Source organism: Zootermopsis nevadensis, unplaced genomic scaffold (assembly GCF_977971745.1).
Source record: "Zootermopsis nevadensis isolate Lab colony 2312 unplaced genomic scaffold, Znev_1.0 Znev_ptg000017l, whole genome shotgun sequence".
In the NCBI taxonomy this organism is placed as follows: Eukaryota; Metazoa; Arthropoda; class Insecta; order Blattodea; family Termopsidae; genus Zootermopsis; species Zootermopsis nevadensis.
In genome coordinates, this window is record NW_028259149.1 from 1,899,488 (window position 1) to 1,914,516 (window position 15,029).

The 15,029-nt window shown below is 37.8% G+C and overlaps 1 protein-coding gene across 12 annotated transcripts in view; it reads right to left on the bottom strand.

Annotated features, from left to right (window-relative positions):
- The window catches only part of LOC110840689 (uncharacterized), a 43,582-nt gene extending 28,916 nt beyond the window's left edge, over positions 1-14,666 (bottom strand). For 4 of the 12 annotated variants that reach the window (XR_015535439.1, XR_015535438.1, XM_087350037.1 and 1 more), the window contains exons 1-6: positions 14,425-14,636; positions 11,306-11,507; positions 9,586-9,640; positions 2,674-2,784; positions 2,037-2,114; positions 251-352 (exon numbers count right to left, since the gene is read on the bottom strand). Coding sequence is in view for 9 of the 12 variants with exons in the window: in XM_087350037.1 (XP_087206163.1) it covers positions 251-352; positions 2,037-2,114; positions 2,674-2,708 (215 nt within the window). In the remaining 3 variants the exon portion in view is untranslated. The other 8 variants (XM_087350038.1, XM_022085909.2, XM_087350039.1 and 5 more) reach the window with 7 other exon arrangements.
- Between the last annotated feature and the right edge of the window lie 363 nt (positions 14,667-15,029).

Sequence of the window (15,029 nt, forward strand, 5' to 3'; positions counted from 1 at the left end):
CTCTTCACCGAGTCATAGGCTTTTTGAAATCAATAAATAATTGATGTATGGTCCCACTGACCTCCCACTTTTTCTCTAGTATCCTGTTTCTTAGCCTAAGGTTAACTATCTATATGATTGAAATGTGTGCACCTGCTTTACTGGCATTGAAATAGGCAGTAATGTGTTAGCCACAAAGTAATCTGGTGTAACTGTTCAAATGAAAGTGATGTTCGCGGGGAACATGTATGCTGGGTCATGGAATACTTACTCGTAAAGCGCTGTAATGTCTTCCTTGGCATCAAATACAGATGGGACTTTGGCCAGCCAACATTTCATACACGATGATGCCAACACTCCATCAGTTAACTTTCTGCAACAGTACAAAAAACAGGCAACACCTGCAATCAGTCATTTTCACTTCTTCACACCATCGCACATTTTCACGAGTGTCTCAAGAGACAGAAAAATTGTAGTATGTACTGTTAATTTCTCGCCTCCAGATTTATATTGAACATTCCTGTGTATGATAAGTAGTTCCTACCAACATGGAGAGTGTAGTGACTTTTCTTCTACTCTTTCTCTCAAATGCATGACAAGAAACTTAGAAATCACTTGAATAACCATTGTTTTCAATTCAAATTATCCAGTCATACTATCATTTCATTTAACATTAAATTATATCAGCAATCAAGTCAGTATAATTAACAAATGGCATTAAAATATATTCAGCAATTCTCAAACTATTACAAGTGGCCAGATATAGCTAAGCCAGTAGGAGCATTTTTGCAGGGTTTAGTTGCAAAAGCGCATATGATTGTCTTACTTTTGGTTTATACTTATTGAACTGTTAAGTTCATCAGCATTTTTTTATTGCAAGAAGTTATTTAACTCCAAAAATGTTTATTACCATTTTATTATAATAATGATCATAAACCAAAAGTCAGAGAGATGAATATTAATTGCATCTGAGTAGAGTACATGATGAAGTTTATAATTTGTGCCACTCAAATTTCCAAACTCTCCCACCTGAAACGCTACACTGTCATTTTTTAAAAGATCAACTCAAGTAGCACAAGCTAAATGTATACTGAGGTTTCACAAGACTAGGTCTATAGTTAAACTACAAAGTAATGGATTCCCTACTGTGTTTGGCTGAGAACCGCCAATATAAATATTGATTTAAAAGTGGTAAGAATTCTATATTCAAACTGGCTGAATTTGTGAAGGAATAGTGTGGGGAGATGACCAGTCACTCAGGCCCAGTTTGTTTGCAGTCCATGCAATTTAAACATGCATCCTGCCAAACATGTCACAAAATTATGTGGTAACACTTTAAATTTAAAAGTTACTAGTACCAACAGTTACAATATGCAACCACCCAAGACAAAGAAGTTCACTAAAGTTGGCCGTCTTCTGGGTCGTTGCGCAACAACCCAGAAGACAGCCGTCTTCAAACTCACTGCCATGAAAACCTCAAATCCTACAAGCTCTTTATCTGTAGTGACTTCATCATTTACACTTTGCGTTCTGTTTCACTTTTATGGTACTGAATTTAGTCTTGAACTTACAAACAGAAACAGCTCGAAATGAAGCATAGCTCCGACATTACGAAATCCAATGCTTATACATCATATATCTGCATGCAATAAGAAATGCTTAGGCATTGCCAAAGTCATATCTACTGACGTGCTCTTGCTTCTCTACAGAATGACAGGAAGCAGAAAGGCACCACTTATTACACATCTCACTAGCGACAACGGTACAGTCCATGAAAAATATTTCACAAAGCCAGTATTTAAACAGTAGGGATTGTGATCCTTTCAGAACATATTTTCACCATATTTAGCAAAGTTTCTTCTGCTTTATGCAAGTTATAAAAGAAAATCAAATCAGTTAATAACGGTAGTTGAATTTGTATAGTTTAGTGGTATTTAAATAGACCAGCACTACAAAGTCTCAGATTATTATAATGCATTGCCTTATCAATTTACAATGATCAGGCTGTTGGTTCAGATAATAATTACTCTCGCACTGTCAAGGTGGGAGATACTTACAAAACTGCATCCTTTGCCTTGCAGCATTTCTGGGGCCATGTAGGGGCCTCTATCATACACAGAATCAGCATGTTTGTCCTGTTGATGGAACAACATTTTAAATAACTGTGACACAAATTTCAGACACAAACCAAAGAGAAAGTACTTCTCTGATAACAGAAATAAAACTAAGTGTGGCTAACACCTAAGACATGAAAATTAATCAGTTCATTTATCTCCAGCCCTCATAAGGTATTTTTTCTAAGATTCTCCTAATGCTGTACTTCCATCTGCTTCATGGTTTTCCATGTTAGTATATTTCATACCTGGTATACTACACAGTGTGTTAATGGGTTCTGAATTACATAACAGCAGCAATTTATGATATTTGAATAGAGCCATATGTTATTGCAGTTCTGAGTTTATCCCCTTGAATTCAAAGAACGTCTGACATAAGTTACATTTTCCCATAAGGATTGGTACAAAACAACTTCAGGCACCTGAAACCTCTTAACTCTTAATGGTTTTTGCACCTGGATTTCCCTCAATTAAAGAGTACTGCCTAACAGACAGGGGTCCACGGTGACCTCACCATGCATCTGGCCTATGTGCCTCTGTAGGTAAAACCAACAAAAGACGAAGTGGATATTAAATTTACCTTCTTGTGAGGGAGGAAAATTTTGCATAAACCATAATCTGAGACTGCAGTGTGGCCGTGGGTATAGATCAGTATATTTTCCGGTTTTAAGTCCCGGTGCATCACGCCAATCTGAAAGAAACAAGTTAACAATTTACTTACACAGTGGGATAAAAGATGGGACATGTTACATTCTTAATGTGGTATTGAGATCCAGTTCCAAAATTTTCTCTCCCACTACATATCACTGTGATTAAGCTGCCCTATGTACTGGTATTCTTATTTGCCACCAAAAATAAAAATGACTTGACATTCAGAGCAGAAATAAAGTAATGAATGAAATGAGAAATGTTGTAGCAACACAATCAACTAAGTAGATTAGGTTCTTCACCAGCATATCATGTAATCTATTGCAGACAACTGCAGTGTGACCGTCCGCCCACCTGATGCAGGTATTCTGCAGCCAGGACTATCTCGGCTAGGTGGTGTCTAGCTGTAGTCTCTGTAAACATGCTACAGTCACACAGGAAATGGTACAAGTCACCACCAGGTTAATAGTCAGGAAAAATGATAATGCATCATTGTTAATGTAAGAACACTTTTTAATAATAGAGGTCAATGACAGCAGTTTTACTGGAAAGTGATGTTTTGCAGAAGACAATTCACAAAGAAGCAGCTGATCCTTCCCTTAGTCAGGGATGAAATGGAAGCTATAAAAAAAAGTCACGCTGTACATCTGTTTGAGACTGCCCACAGCCCAAGCATGACCCTGAATTCCATGTTTGAGAAACAAGATAAATAACGTGACCAACCTTCTCCCTATGGTCCTCATATTGGCAAGTCCTTGTATTTACCTGTTCTAAAAACATTTAATTGAAACTGAAACTATTTTACTGTTGAGTACACCTGTAGGCCACTATATACAGTTATCAATCGTCTGTAAATGCAATCCTTTACACAAGAAATGAGCAGTAGAACAGTGCATTAACAATGCAGCACACAACACGTGTCGGCCAGAATGATTTCAACGAATGTACACTCAGTACAACAGACACAGCTTGCTCAGCAGGAGACTTTGACACATACACACATACTGTCTGTGTAAGATGATAACTGACTCAAACTTGAAGACATGCAGAACACAGTCCTAAAACTATTGACCCTTATTAAGAGTACAATTCCCAGTGTTGCATGTGTCGGCAGTGACGTGAGTAATTAACTAAATTAGGAAACCTATGAAATACTAAAAATACAAGTATGAGAGGAAAGACTAGAAAAATTGAGTGACAGCCAATACTTCTTTCTGTGTATTAGAACGTCTGTGCAGGATACTTGTGTATCAAGGGCAGACAAGATCTGCTGAATGGAATTGGAAAGTAACACAACCACTTTGCAGCAAAACATATTTTGCTCCCCTTACATTTGTTGCTACTCAAAGTATTTTTCTGCAAAAAGAGGCAACAGTAAATGGGAATGACATAGCTATTAAATGGATTATAGACTTTCATAATTAGATAAATACTGATGTCTAGTTTTATTTTAAATGTAATACTTTCTCTGCTCACATCCAGCATTACACATATTACATATGCAATGGGATCTTTGGGTCGTGGGAAACTGATTTGGATACTGTGAAATAATTACACATAGTTAATAAATTTAGGATTAAATCATATTTATAAATATGTTTTAATTTATTTCAAATAATGAATATATTTAAAGTAATAAAGACGGGTAATTATGAACATGAAATAAAACATTTTTCGGTTGGGGTCGATTTGTAGCTGCAAATCAATGCCATAAACCCCACACAATATACAAAATGGGGTTGGTGTGCTGCCATGACTCTTCAACAATATTTAGTGTGCAGCGAGTGTAGAAAGGTTGCGCAACAGTGCCCCTATGCTAACAATGACAAGCCTAACTGCAATAAAATCAAAAAGGATTATCAGTCCATTTTAAACCGCAGAAATTCAACAATAGAACAAAAGGTGTAAGGCGTGTGTATTTAGGTACTGCTTTAAATTTCTACGTCTTATCTGAAATAGTTTTGAGACAAATTGGCAGATCTTTGAAGATTTTTATGTCATCGTAGTAAGCATATTCTAAAAACATGGAATATTAGAAATATGTATTTGAAAATCATTCTTATTCCTTGTGTTGTCAGGGTGACGGAGGCAGCAAGGATCCCTGCAACATCAGTAAATTTCACCAGCGTACACGTCACTACAACCCAAAAAACAGCCATCTTAGCTGTCTCCCACTCCACTGACCAACACCCCCTATTGTTACAATGTTTACTTTGCTTCTCAAACATCATGGAATTAGGAGCTGTTTTTATGTACTCACCAAGTGTGAAGCACAGCTTTGATTTTGTCTCAAAAACATAGTTGAGTGCTACTAGGAATGGAAAGGTAGAATGGTTATCGACACCGACGTTTTTCCGGACCATATAGAGGTCAGTCAAAAATATGTTTACAAACTTTGTGTGCGTGTCCTGGATCAAAAATAAGAATAAAATGTTGCTATGAACATGTGGTCGCAAATGCTTCTTTTTCAAAATAAAAGCCAAAAATAAGTTTCAATGTATGCCTTTAAAGCCAAGTATAAGGACAGGGATGCTTCATTATAAAAGATGCTCAAAGGTTGCTCCTCCATTCTCCACACAAGCCCAAGCACAACATACACAAGACTGATGGATTCATTCGTATGTACCAGGGTTTCCTCAAATCATCTGGCATGCAGTCTGCACACATTCCCATAGGTCTTCATTGTTTATGGGTGTTGCATAAAAGACAGACTTCAAGTGACCCCCACAGATAAAAGTCCAATGGAGTCAGGTCTGGTGACCTCGGTGGCCATGCTACTGGGCCACCACATCCAATACATCGGTGAGGATACTGTTCATTGAGATGATCTCTGACACGAAATCCGATGAACAGTAGCCTAAGAAGTGTGCAACCTAGCAGCAATCCTTCAAGTGCTGGTACACTGATTTCCATTCAAAGCTTCAAGAACGCGTTCTTCCACATATGATGACCGTGGTCGCCCATAGACATGGCACAGACACAGTGAATCTGTCTCACGAGCATGACGGGCCATGGCAAACATCTATCCAGAAACTTCCCCCCATATCTTCGACGTGCATCATGTACATTATATTGCATTTCACAGTATGTTAAATGAATGTCACTCAGTTCTTCAAATGAAAAATTAATTCTCTTGATCAAAATCAATGTACCAAGAGTAGTACTGCACTGTTTAACTGCTACTATTGACTTGATTTTCCAGTACTTTAACTCCGAGCACATTGTTCAGCATCAAACCTGTTTATACTTCATTGTGCAATCTTACTAGCGCATGTTGGTAAACAAACGCTATCCTGGCATCAAAACACTACGAAAGCAATATAGCAGAAAGAAAATCTCTCTTCTGAATACTCTGACATAAAGTCATTCATTGAAACTTATTTTTGGCCATTATTCCGAAAATGAAACATTTGTGACCCCATGATCATAGGAACATTGTTATTTTTTTATCCTGGAACACACACAAAAAGTTTTTAAACATACTTTTGACTCATCCTGTATACCCTCCCAAAACCTGTAACAGTACACAGGTTTCTGCTCAAGGTGGGCTGTGATGTGTGTAGACTCTGCGTTCATAAGGATCATAATTCCATATAAACGTGTTATGTAATATCAAACGTTCATCACTACAAGAAAGGTTATCGATACATATTCCTTTTCTCCTACCGCCCAAGATGCAATAAAAGCACCAGCCACCAGTGTGATAGTTGTGCTATGTGTTATCAGAATGTAAAATTTAAATATCATTAACCCTTTGCCGTGGAGATTTAAAGTCCGAGGTTGTGTTCATCCTGGGGTAATACTTTCTTAGTGTCCCTTTAAATTTTGCTCTAAAATACTATATTTATCATAACTTTGGAACTATATGAGATATAATTAAGAATTTTTCACTGAAATCCTCTTAAAAGATGGTTTTATTATCTTACCTTATAAGATGAACGCCCTGTGTGTGAGCAGTGTAAGGATGTGGATCAGAAGTTGAGCTTCGTGTGGAAGTCCTTGAAGCATCCTTCTAGGCACAACCCTACCTCACACTCACTACACCAAAAAATAGTCTCTTTCCTCTTCCCGCGTTTACTGCACACCACACATCTTTTTTGGGGCTTTGCCTTTTTTCCTGTGGCAGGAATACGTTCTTGGAAATGGCGTTCTGAGAGTCTTTTAGGTGGCGGATCAAGTGACAGACGGCCGGATGAAGGACGCGGAAGAGCAGGGCCATGTTTTTCAACAAGGCCTTGTGCTAACAGAATTCGAAATCTTAGGGTGTCCAAGGCTTTGTTTTGTGGAACGCTGCGATACATGACCATGGCATTATGAATTGACACATTCAGCAATCTTTTGAATAGTTTCATATACCACTTTGTTCCTCTCTTCCATTCCAGCAAGTACGGCTGGAGCATCTGATCTTTCAGATCAACATGTTTTTATTGTAGTCTCGAACTACGAGAGGCTTTATCTCTTCTCGCTTGGCTTTGTTTATAGTCACACACATATCATCTTTGTGGTATGTTGATAACATGGTGACTCGCTTCTTGTCTTGCCAAGCGAGAACTGCCACATCTCCGGAGTGTTGACCATAGTGCTCTCCTTTGTTCAATTTCTTGTTCTTCACTTCAGGAGGGACATTTTTTCTGTTGGCACGTAAAGTTCCAACGCAGTCTGTTTTCTTGGACTTCATAAAACGTGCCAAATCTGGTGAATTATAAAAATTGTCCATCCACACTGTGTGTCCACGACCAAGAAGAGGTTCTAGTAGTTTGACTACAATTGCTGCAGTTTTGTTGGTGTCTGCAGTCATATACTGATTCGACAGTTCCATGCCTTTTCCAGTATAAACTAGAAAAGACCACACATAGCCCAAACTAGACTCGCAGAGTTCATAAGTTTTGATACCAAATTTTGCAGCCTTGAGGGGTATGTATTGTCTGAAGGACAAACGACCTTTCCATAGAGTCAAGGACTCGTCTATCGAAATGTTCTGGTTCGGGAGATACAAATTTTGAAAATTGTTATTCAGGTGCCGAATGACTGGATAAATTTTGAAAAGTTTAGGAGGTCTTGATATTGATTTTCCTTACTATTATCTGTAAAATGCATAAATTTGTTTATTAGCTCCAGTCTTTCCAAAGGTAAAGTTTCAGAAAAGAAAGGAGTGTAAAGCAGACGGTTCTTTGAATAGTACGATCGAAGTGTAGGCTTTTGAACAATGCCCATCAACATAAATAGAGCCAAAACCACGTAAATTTCGTCCACTGTAACATCTTGCCACTTCCTAATCCTAGAGCGAAATGTGAGAGGATGGGCACTTTTAGAAATTTCCTACTGAGCATACCTGTTGGGTTCTTCAACAATGAGCTTTACTAGAGCTATATCAAAAATATTTTCAAATGAAGTCACGACATCTAGTTCAGCAGTGTCGAACTGGGGACCATGTACATTACAAAATTCGTCTCTCGAAGCAGTAAAGGATTTTATATTTTTCCACAAAAACTTGCTGGAAACAACACCAGATTCTGCCTCGAAGATTTCCTCCTGTATTTCACCGCCACCACCATTGTCACTCTCATTATCACTATCTCCAGTTGTCACCAACTGTGTATAATCAATGTCTATTATTGCACTGTCAGTGTCCGAACTATACTCACAGTCACTTTCATCCAAAACTTCTTCTAGAAGTGCATGTCTTTCTGCTTCTGTAAGTACGCGACTAGACGAAGGGACATCCATGATGAGAATGAGAAGGTCAGGATATTATTTTTAGATTCCCAGGTAGAGCTCAATGGAATGTGGCAGTGTTGCCATATGTCCACATACAGTTATCTTTTCAGAACAAAGCAGTGCAAACCGCATTCCGCTGGAGTTATTGGTTAAATACTTATGGGCTACAAAAATTAAGCTTGCAGCAGCCCGTACACTGCACCGACATCCACTATAGGGTATTTATGCCTCACGAATTTACACGTTCATCCGCGCGCAAAGGTTAACATCAAAAACAAGAAGTAAGCCACAGAGTATGGGTTCCGTATTATTTTTATCACCCTGCACAACTAGGCTATATTTGACTCCCAACTCGATTGGAGTGAACTGGATCAAGGGCCAGGAAGATAGTAATAAAATGCTGGTAATGTTACATTTATATTAGTGAGTATGTCCTTAAACGCTTCCATGAGGATGGTGAAAAGAGCTGATGTAATTACATGCATTTACTGCTAAGATTAAGAATTTTTGGTTCCTTATCTATGTCCCCTCTACTCCATCATGATACAGACATTAACGGATAGTAACGGTTCCCATTTGGCAATCTACTTTTCCCAGGTTACGTTGAAGAACATTGTCAGCCATCAGAAAAAGAATAATACTGTTGGAAAAACATGTATTTCTATTGCCTTTGTTCAGGCACAGAATGAATCTAAGCTATTTCCCATCAATCTCAAGCACTGACTGTGACCTCTTGAAACAAGAAAAGATTTCTGATATTTGTGGTGCATGATTTTGGTCAAACATTAATAAAGATTTGGCTCTGAGTTTAAGAAAGCTGTGATTAGACACCTCTTTATCATTATTATAGATATCTAAATATAGTAACAGTTGTGACTGAGGTTTAAATCTATGCTTCTGCAGTTACGTTTGCATAATTATAAGTCTTGTGAGTGTTCCTAAACTGAGGTTGAGCTGCATGTTTCTTGCTTCCAGATCAGCTATTGCTGATATTTTACTGACACTGCTGCTGCTACTATTACATTTTTTCCATCAATCCAGAGGGGTGCAGAAAGTCAGGCCCATGTTTTATAAACAGAGTATTAAACAGCTAATTTGGCAAGTATTAATGGAAAGTTATACTTGCCTCCTTTTCCAAGAAGCTTCAGCTTTGTGAAGTCTTTCAATTTGGGAAGGCTCATCTGTAACAAAGTATCATAACTGTAGGCATAATCTAAGTAGCCTGCCTTTATTTTGCATGCAAGATTAAAGTAATTTACACAGTAAACCATGTACTTTGCTTACTGAACGGCCTGTTCATTGTAATTAGGTTGAACATCACCACAAATGGCAATTTCATTCCCGAACTCTCATGCATAAGCATATGTTTAAATGAGTGATCAGTAATGGGAAGTCTACTGTCATGGTGACTAGAGTCACATTCTACATGAAAATTTGTTGCCTCTAGAATAAGCCTTTAATTGAAATTGAAGATTTTTATATTAATCTAATTATATCATATCATATATCGGCACTGGTGTTTCCTAAGAACTGCTATTCCATTCCCAATGTTAGTTATTATTTATAATGAGCACTAGAAATCCTGTATGGACAGGCATTGGCCTGATGAAACAAGGCAGTGAGAAGATGTGGAATACAACCATTATGTAAGATATTACTCTTTCCTCTTTACTCACAATTTACTGTGAAATAACAGATTCAGATGAAGAATATGGAAAATATAGTGAACTAATTAGTTTTCGGACCCCACTTAATGGTACCTGCACCTTGTCGTCGTGGTGGGACTTGAGTACCTCAGTGATCCCAAGAGCTATGCTGGTGGTAGCATAGCTACTGGTAGGGCCACCCTAGCCAGATTGGTGGAGGGGGAGAGGTCAGACTAAGGCAGGTACTCTGGTCCTCCAGGTTGGGGGTTGGTCGCAAGGCTAACAACCTTGCACCGTAAAAAGGAAAATGTTTCAAAACCTTAACCTCGGACAGACGGACCTAACAGAAGGACCGAATGGAAGAGGAGAATTGAGGAGGTCATGGGCAAAATACGGACAGGAGAGCCGTGGAAGAAGAAGAATTAGTTTTCGGAAAGATTCAAAGTAAGTTCAGTCACAACTAAAATGGCAAGTACAGTCTGCTTTCAGAATTTATAACATAATTGTCAGATTATGAGTCAGAACTCAGGGTTAATACTGATATGAGCAACATTCTATGTGCTGCCTAACAGTTCAAATCAGGTAGTGGATGATTTTAGTATTATGTTATTATCTATGTACTATTGTTTACAGTGCAATCTGTCCAGCAATATTTTATGTGTATATTTATTTTCTTATCCAATGACCTATGGTTTATAACTTAATGGTCATTGGCACGGTACCTTCCGATAATAAAGTTTTGAAGAGCATGTCATATTCTCCACTGCAAGAAATTATAATCGTTCCTAAATGACTAGCTAACAACGGGCACAGACAGAAAATAAATACATTGTGGCCACTTGAGCAATATCTGATGTCATTACCACTATTGGTTTGAAGCCTACAACCTGAATATTAAACACCTCTAATAACAATGCCTGCCTTTGGGAAACAATCCTTAGCCAGTTCCAAACACCTCAGAAGTTCACAACAGGTTTCCCTCAAATCCATCTTAATGTTGCCATGCCACCTCCTCCACAGTCTTTTAAGTTAGGTCAGATACGTACCATTAGCATGACTTCACTTGACGCCATTAGTAAAACTGTCCAGTATCAAACATATTACTTCCTGTCTTTCATGAGTCAATTCATTTAACAGCAGTTTAACATCTTGCTACTTAATAGAAAGTAACACAATATGATAACAGGTTTGGTCACATACCTGGGGGTCTAAATAGTTCGGCGTCTTTGTCGAAGTTCAAGCAGCCATTTCCCCAGTCTTTCAGGCAGTCATTGTCCACGTTTTCTGTGTAGTCATCCACATAGTTGTACGAGTCCTCAAAGCAGTATTTATTCCAGCATTTGCTGTTGTTCTGGCTGCCCTGCGAGTTCTGACAGTTGCCGTAGTCAGGGTTAGCATGATCCTGGAAATAAACATTAAGATAGTAACATTACACACTGTCAGGTTGTCACACTGATAGCATTACCAGGAGAATTCTTCCTGGTATACTGCATGGTTCATAACATTAGAAAAATATCAGTTATTCTGAAACTTTTGTTTACACTCTGACTCAACACAGCGTACCAAAGACTGGGTCGATAAGTGCCACCCAAGGCTAAGTGCACGCCCGCAATCTTAGAGTCCTTTGTACCCCTGTAAGGACCAGTAACAAACTGCATGGAGTGCAGTCAATTCTTCAGAAGCCAATAGTTTCTCAGCTGGGGATAGATGTCATACCTGTTATGAAATCTAAACATTTAATGCCATGTTAACGAAAGTTAAGCAGTGATAACTAATTGTGAGTCACATCAATCCAATCCACATCCACACATCATATATAAGAAACATTTTAACTTTTCCTCTTGTCTTTGCTACGCCTCGTAAGTGGTCACACTATGTGACAAAAAATACAAATTATGCAGCTCATTACTATACAATTGTCAGTCCATCACCCCTTCTTACTTTAAATTCACACCTTAGCACACTGTTCTTAGACACCCTAAATTCAGAATACAGTCACAGCATCCCAGATGACAGTTGTCTTCTCAGTCCATGTTCTTAACTTGATGTCACAGATCAAGTGTGACACCCATATAAAGAAACTTGTAAAATTACAATCCTGGCACGTTTTCATCTTTATGTTTGTTAAGTTCCTGAAAGACTGCACACCATAAGATAAAATATTCTGAATTGAACAATAGCAAAAACCCCAGAATTAGATCTGGTTTTAATTTATACATAAATGTAAGTATAATTTGTTGCTGGTGTTTTATTATTGTAGACTTTCAGAAAATCAGGCTCCTGCTATGTGAAATATCTGAGAAAAGAACAGCTTGATTATTTCCATGCTACGTAGTTACAGGATAAAGTTCATACAAGTGACTATACAGTTGACCCTGTTGGCCCTATAGCCTTCCGATGACATAGGCCAATTCTGTCTCAATTTTCTAAATGTTTTATGTGTTCATACTAAATAATATGTAAAATGTTCTCATGAACTGATTCAACAACATGATTAAGAAAAGTTAGTAATTGAAGCATTGTGGAAGAAAATGGCAAAGACTTGGTGTGTGAATCTGAACTGGATTCAGATGGCTCAAGAGCTCGTCATGAGATGAAAATAATGGAACTTCAGTAAACCACTGTAACAATTAAGATTCCTTTCCCATTGCTAAGTGTTCTGTTCAACATTATACAGCCTTCCGTATCAGTCACAGATAACTATACAAAAGTGTAACTGCAGTGTCAAAGTATATGCCATGGTGTGTCTTAAACAGGAGGGGTAGAGACTCAAAATACTGTGATGGAAATAGAATCTTCAATCACAGTTCACGTCTTAAGGGATTTACAACATTTGGCAGTGACATTATGAGAACCAAGAAATCAAAACATTTTCCAAAGATGTCATGACAATCAGTATGTGGGCAGATGTGTGAATGTGGGGCCTGCTAGATACAAGGGAGCGCTAAACACGTGCCAGCCACAATAAAAATCTAAATTAGCAGTAAACATGATGTCCACGAGTTGATAGTTCCCAGAAGGTGGGAGATTGATGTGTGCCCCAACATTATCAAACTTTATCCAAACTAGGCGCTTTATTCTCTCCCATGGTACATTTTTACATTTTGATGGACCCTATCATATATGAGTACAACATGTGAATATGACACAAAACAAAGTTTGTGCTATGTTCTGTTTAAAAGATTCAGCCACTGTATTCTATCCTGTGCCAGAGTAATCCAGTCGTCATCATCACATTCTGTCTATTTTAATAATAATCTCTCATGTACAAGTAGGTCTCCAAAGTGTGATACATTCACCACCCATTTCATGAAGTGCAATTTATATAGCTTGTTCTTAGATTTCCCCTTCATGTAATTGCCCTATGAGTGAACAGTCTGGTGATGGAATAGCTTGTTATAGTCGCAGGGACAAATTCAACCATTACCTTTAAACATATTATGCTTTTAAGTTGTTGAACATTCACTTACAGGAGTGAACATAACAAACGTTAAGGCCCTCCGACTTTACCAAAAACTACAGATTACATCCCCCACTGCCAAGCTGTACATTTCAACACAAACTTTTAAATTACTTTCCTTTCTGAAGAAAGGATGTAGGCTACATAATCACCATGCACTCTGCATGTGTGTGTGTGTTGTCCCATAAGTGTTTGAAAAGCCAACTGCTTTGCAAGAAATTTGGTGTGAATGTAATGCCAGTAATTTTCATCCATACTACTAGAAGCACTAAATATGGTGATCCTAAATGATATACCACGATAGCCGTTAGAAAAATACACGTTTTGTACATTAATGTAAATTTTTAAAGAACGAATGGTGTCTGCATTGTGTGTGACTGTGGAAAGTAATAAAACACTACAAAGTGGAAACACATATAAAACGTTTGTCTGGAGGTAAGTTTTGATCATAAATTCAGCTATCAATTCTTCATGCAATTTCTTTGTAAAAAATTACATGGCGATGATGCGACACTACGTATTACATGTAGACAAAGACTGTAGTTGAAAACATATATTTCTGTTCACACATCTTCTGAATTATTGATTTGTTGAAGTCTACAACAGTTGGGCAGTACATAATATGGTAAATATTTTACTTCAACTGGGAGCACTACGAATGCAAATGTGCGAAGAATATACGTTAAAACTGGTTACAGCGGTCCGGACAGCAGTTTCGTAATCTACTTACTTCAAATTCTGATCCGAACAAGGATATTATATTCTACTGGTTTGTGTTGTGTAGAAAAAGGCATTAGCATTAGCAAGGAATTATACTAAATTAGTTGCTACAACCGAAGGGTGCTCGTTAATTACTTACCGAAATATGGAAAGATGCTATATTATGCTGCACGTGATGGACACAATATATGAAAAACTGGTTTCTTTTTTGCACTATATTCGATTCTGTTCTATTCTATTTCCTGCAAATCTGTTCTATTACATTTGTTTCGATAATTTAACATACAACTGCTTTCACATACCTTCCTCTTCCCTCATGCTTATAAAGCTGATGTCAGTTGTTAAGATGGTGAAGTTTTGATTTTAAGCGCAGTAATCGCGACATCTACCCTTAACAATTTGAGATACTTGAAAGCAGTATACGCTGCACGCGAAAGATGCCATCAGCATCAAACAACAAGTTTCAGATTGTAGGCTTATATTAAATAAACGATATCACTCACTCATCAAACATCGTAGTGATAGATTGATCCGTGAAACATGTTGTGACATGATTTTGCAGTTAAGCTAACATACAGAAGTAAAAGTGAGGAACAATATGGTTATTTTCTTATATTCTTCAGGTCTGAAGGTTTTAAACCACCGTCACAGTTGCATGGCACATATAAGGAACTGTGAACTGCAACAAAAGTAGGGCACTTGAAATTTCCTTAAGTCTGAAATTAATTAGTAACATCTTTAAAC